At 33.9% G+C, this 4,296-nt stretch overlaps 1 protein-coding gene across 1 annotated transcript; it reads left to right on the top strand.

The window, feature by feature from the left end:
- Positions 1 to 678: 678 nt before the first annotated feature.
- LOC145626702 (putative F-box protein At5g62660) lies at positions 679 to 3,956 on the top strand. The gene is made up of 2 exons (XM_081679163.1): positions 679 to 878; positions 2,141 to 3,956. Exon 2 carries the CDS (start codon positions 2,162 to 2,164, stop codon positions 3,641 to 3,643), a length of 1,482 nt encoding a protein of 493 aa, XP_081535289.1. The 5' UTR covers positions 679 to 878; positions 2,141 to 2,161; the 3' UTR covers positions 3,644 to 3,956.
- Positions 3,957 to 4,296: the final 340 nt, after the last annotated feature.

Genomic DNA, 4,296 nt, shown 5'->3' on the forward strand with positions numbered 1-4,296 from the left:
TTCAATATTGCCTTTGTCTGTCAATTATAATAAATCTACAAGACATGCATGTAGTATGTTTTTGTTTGTTATTTGTCTCTTAAGGGTGGAGTTATGTTTTGTTGGCCGCTGGAATTGAGGAGAAGAAAACTGTGGGCGGTTTTTCCAGTCTCAGCTCTATCCATCCTCATTAAGATAATATTGATAAGACTTACACGTTTTGTCTGCGTTAATGACTCGTTTAAAATTAAAACATCTTTACCATTAATTCTCTATCTTGCATTACCATATTTGTATTAGTGATTATTTGAAACAATTGTATGACAAATTAATTCGTTGGTAAAGATTTGTGCAGGATCGAAACAAATATAAAATTTAGACTGAATATATGAATAAAACAAAAATCTTACTAAGTTAAAACAAATTCATTGTTCCCCAAGACTCAATTGGATGTGTATTTGTTATTATATCCAATTTTCTTTTTCATTTGACGGATGTCTTTTCAATTAATAAAGTAATTATTTCAGTATTAAAAATAATTATCGGTTAAAAAAAATAATGTAAGCTGATCTTTACTATATACAGCTAATTCTTAGCTAATAAACTTATTTTACAAAATAAATAAGTTGTAACTCCGTATTTTTTAAAGTTGAAAATAACACTATATAAACAGGACAGGGCCACAGAGGAAGTATCATCTTACAGAGTATGTGCTAAACATTACAAGTGTAGAGCACACTCTCAGGGGTTTGCCAATTCTGGTTGTTTCTCCCCCTTTTCCTTCTTTTCTCTCAATCCCAAGCTCCTTCATTCTTCTTCCTTTTAGATCCTAAACACCACCACCGTCGTCTCCTCCATTCGTCTTCTGTGTACCGATTTGCTTCGTTTTCAATTCACTGGTAACTACCTGAGTTCTCATTCATCTCATTTTAAGCACTGCATTTTGCTTTTGCTGCTTATTTTTCTGTAATTTTTTTTTTGGTTATTTTGATTGTTACCACAACCAAAAAAAAAAAAAAAAAAAAAAAAAAAATTGATATTGGCTTTTACCATCTACTATTTTTTTTCTTCTTATTTTACAATTATAAAAAAAAAAAAAAAAAAAATCTAAAAATCGGTTTTCACCACCAGCTTTTAGGAAATCCCTTAAATAATGCAATGGTTTAATTTATTATTATTTTTTTATTTATTTTCGTGTGAAACACATGGTTTTTGAAATTTTGGGTTCAATTTAATTTGGTTGTAAAGGGTCCGATTTGAGGTCGAGATTGACAAAAAATAACGGAAGTGTCTCGTTTTGCTTATTTAAAAATACCTCGATTAGTGTGCAACACACAAATCGAGGCACATTCGATTTTATTTTGTCAATTTCGACATCAAATCGAATTCTTTAGTGATAAAATGACCCCAAAATCTCATGAAACCATGTTTTTGAAACATAAATAAAAGAAAATTTGTAATTAGGTTAGATTTAGAGGTGATCAGGCTTGCTAATCCGACCTAAAAATAGGGCAGGTTTGGGTAAGCCTTTTTTTTTTTTTTTTGAGGGATTGCTGGGTAAGCCTTAAAAACACAATTTTAGTTATAAAAAAAAAAAAAAAAAAAAAAAAAAAAAAAAACTTAAAAGTCCTCTTTAGCCCTAGAAACTTGCCACTTTTCTACGGGTTTGAGCACAAGAAATTATGTTAAGGCCGCTTCAGCCCGATTTTTTTTATCACCTCTAGTTAGATTTAATGAAAGGTTCCTGACGGCAAATGGTAAAAAAAAAACATTTTTTTGTTTTTTTTTTTGTGGTAAAATAAAATAATAATAATAATACTTTCACTTTAGGAAAAAAATTATTTGTGTTCACACTACAAATACCCAACATACCCTTGTTTTTTCACACTTACTTTTTAATTTATCAATTTATCACATGGGCAATTTTGTATTTTTATCTTTCTTTCTCTTACTTTTTTCCACTATCAAAATATTTATACCCAACTCCTATGATGCAATAATAAAAAATGGAGGAAGTAATAATAATAATAATAATAATAATAATAATAATAATAATAATAATAATAATAATAATAATAATAAAAAGTAGGTGGTAAAAGCCAGTATGGTTTTTTTTTTTTTTTTTTTGGGTTCTTACAAATTGAACTCTTAAAATTTGCAGGTCTTCAATTGAGCAGGGGAAATGGAATTGTCACAGGATGTGTTGATAGAGATAATCTCGCGGTTGCCTGTAAAATCATTGGTTCGCCTTAGTACTGTCTGTAAGTATTGGCTATCCATCATTCGTTCAACTGATTTTGCAACCATTCATTATGCAACTCGTTTGCGTCTACTGTCAAAAGATCATCAAGAATGTGATGCCCTGTTGACAACTTTTTTTCCTGCGTGTTCGATTTCAATCCTATCCTATGACAACCTTGCCATAAAAACCGTCTTTAGGTTCAGTCCTTCTGATGTTGAAGCTGAACCACCTAGCTATGGTATTTCCCATCGCGATATCATTACAGACTGCTATGTCTACGGCCCTTGTAACGGCCTCTTTCTGATACAATTGAGCAAAGCCTATGAAAATGTGCTTCTGCTGTGGAACCCTGCTACTAGGGAAGTCTTTAGTCTTCCTGATGTAAAACATTTTCGGTTTTTCTATGTTGGTTTTGGGTATGATGATGTGACAAATGATTATAAGGTTGTGTGTTTTAATCGTAATGAGGTGACTACTACTGCCATTGTACTGCTGTACTCTCTTGCTGCGAATTCTTGGAGGCATGTTGATGCCGGGTTCTGCTTTGGGCCTGGTAGGAAGTCTGTGGTTTACGGTACTCCTTCTACCTCTAATGGTCGCAAACATCACTGGATTGTTTGTGATTTTGCCTATGAATTCGCGAATCTTCTCTCATTTGACATGGTTGATGAGAAGTTCGTCGAAACCCCTCTGCCTGATGAGACAAAGTACTGTCATGGGTTCTTGGATCAGGGCTCCAACAATGTGTTCCCTACCTTGTATTATCTAGATGACATGATCCAGCATACTAGAGGTATGCATGTATGGGTGTTGAAGAAGTATGGTCCGACAGGGTACTGGGAAAAGCGCGAGTATATCACTCTGCCTGATGTGGTGAGCTTCAGCCTTCAGATGGTGCTGTGGAAGAACAGGAAGATTGTGTTCAGCAATTACGCCGACTTAGACGTAATAACTTGGTATGATTTGCTTACAAGAGAAATGAGATCACTTTATGTCCCTGGAGACATGAGTATCCTTGGGTATACAGAGAGTCTGATGTCAATTGCAAACTTTGTTCGCCGACCACCACCAGCACCAGCAGCAATAGCTTTTAGAGAGCGCAGACGACAGGCTGACAGCCCGCCAGGAGGATCACAGCAACCACATCAACCACAGGGTGAAGATGAAGAGGTTACATCTGGAGAAACTGTGCTGACACCTGAAGAAAATGATGCAATAAATGATGATGAAGATTCAACTGATAGCGTATTTGGGTTGCCTAATGGATTAAATTATATAGACCCGGAAACTGATCACATTGACTATCGGAATGATGAAAGGTTCAGTCTGCATAGAAGATTGGAGTGGCTTAGGCTCGCCGAGCTGACTTATTGCCTTCATGATGTCAATCAGCCAATACCTCCCAATGCTTGCACTTTCTAGGACGGGGTTTAATCTGGATATCAGCATCCTTTAATTTGTGTTTTAATTTCTGTTTTATGTTGGCAGCAGAAGACTGCAGACTTGTTTAATTTGGTGTTTTCTTTTATTTATGTTTGTTGTACTGTTTGGAATTTGAAATGTACTTTTAAGTACAATCTATCTTTTCTGCTATTTCAGTTGGTACTTATTGCTATTGTCTGAAATGTTTTTCTAGAAATATACTAGTATATGTTCATACATGGTTACGAACGCCTTTATTTATTTGTAATTTAACACTATAATTTAGCGGTAATCATATTAATCTGTTCATTTATACTACTCCCTCCGTCTCTGATTGATAGTCACTTTTGTCATTTTTCGTGATTCGAAATGTTAGTCACATTTGCTTTTTTCAAGTATTATTAATATTATTTTTTTACCAAAATTCTCTAACATTTGCAAAAATATTTGTGCAAATTTAACATTCTCATAAAATTTTTACTTTCGCATGTACTTTAGTTACTTTCTCTCTCTACTTTTTTGCATACTCAATGTAAATTTACTTTTTCAATGTACTTTCTTTAATTCTCCTTAATTCCCGTGATTTTTCTTCAAAAGTGACTATCAATCGCAGACGGAGGGAGTAGCATTTAGGTATGTGCAGTAAAAAAAAA

Source organism: Chenopodium album, chromosome 4, assembly GCF_948465745.1.
Source record: "Chenopodium album chromosome 4, dcCheAlbu1.1, whole genome shotgun sequence".
Lineage (NCBI taxonomy): Eukaryota > Viridiplantae > Streptophyta > Magnoliopsida > Caryophyllales > Amaranthaceae > Chenopodium > Chenopodium album.

Coding starts and splice junctions, on each gene's coding strand:
- LOC145626702 (XM_081679163.1), top strand. CDS start 2,162: ATGGAATTGTCACAGGATGTGTTGATAGAGATAATCTCGCGGTTGCCT.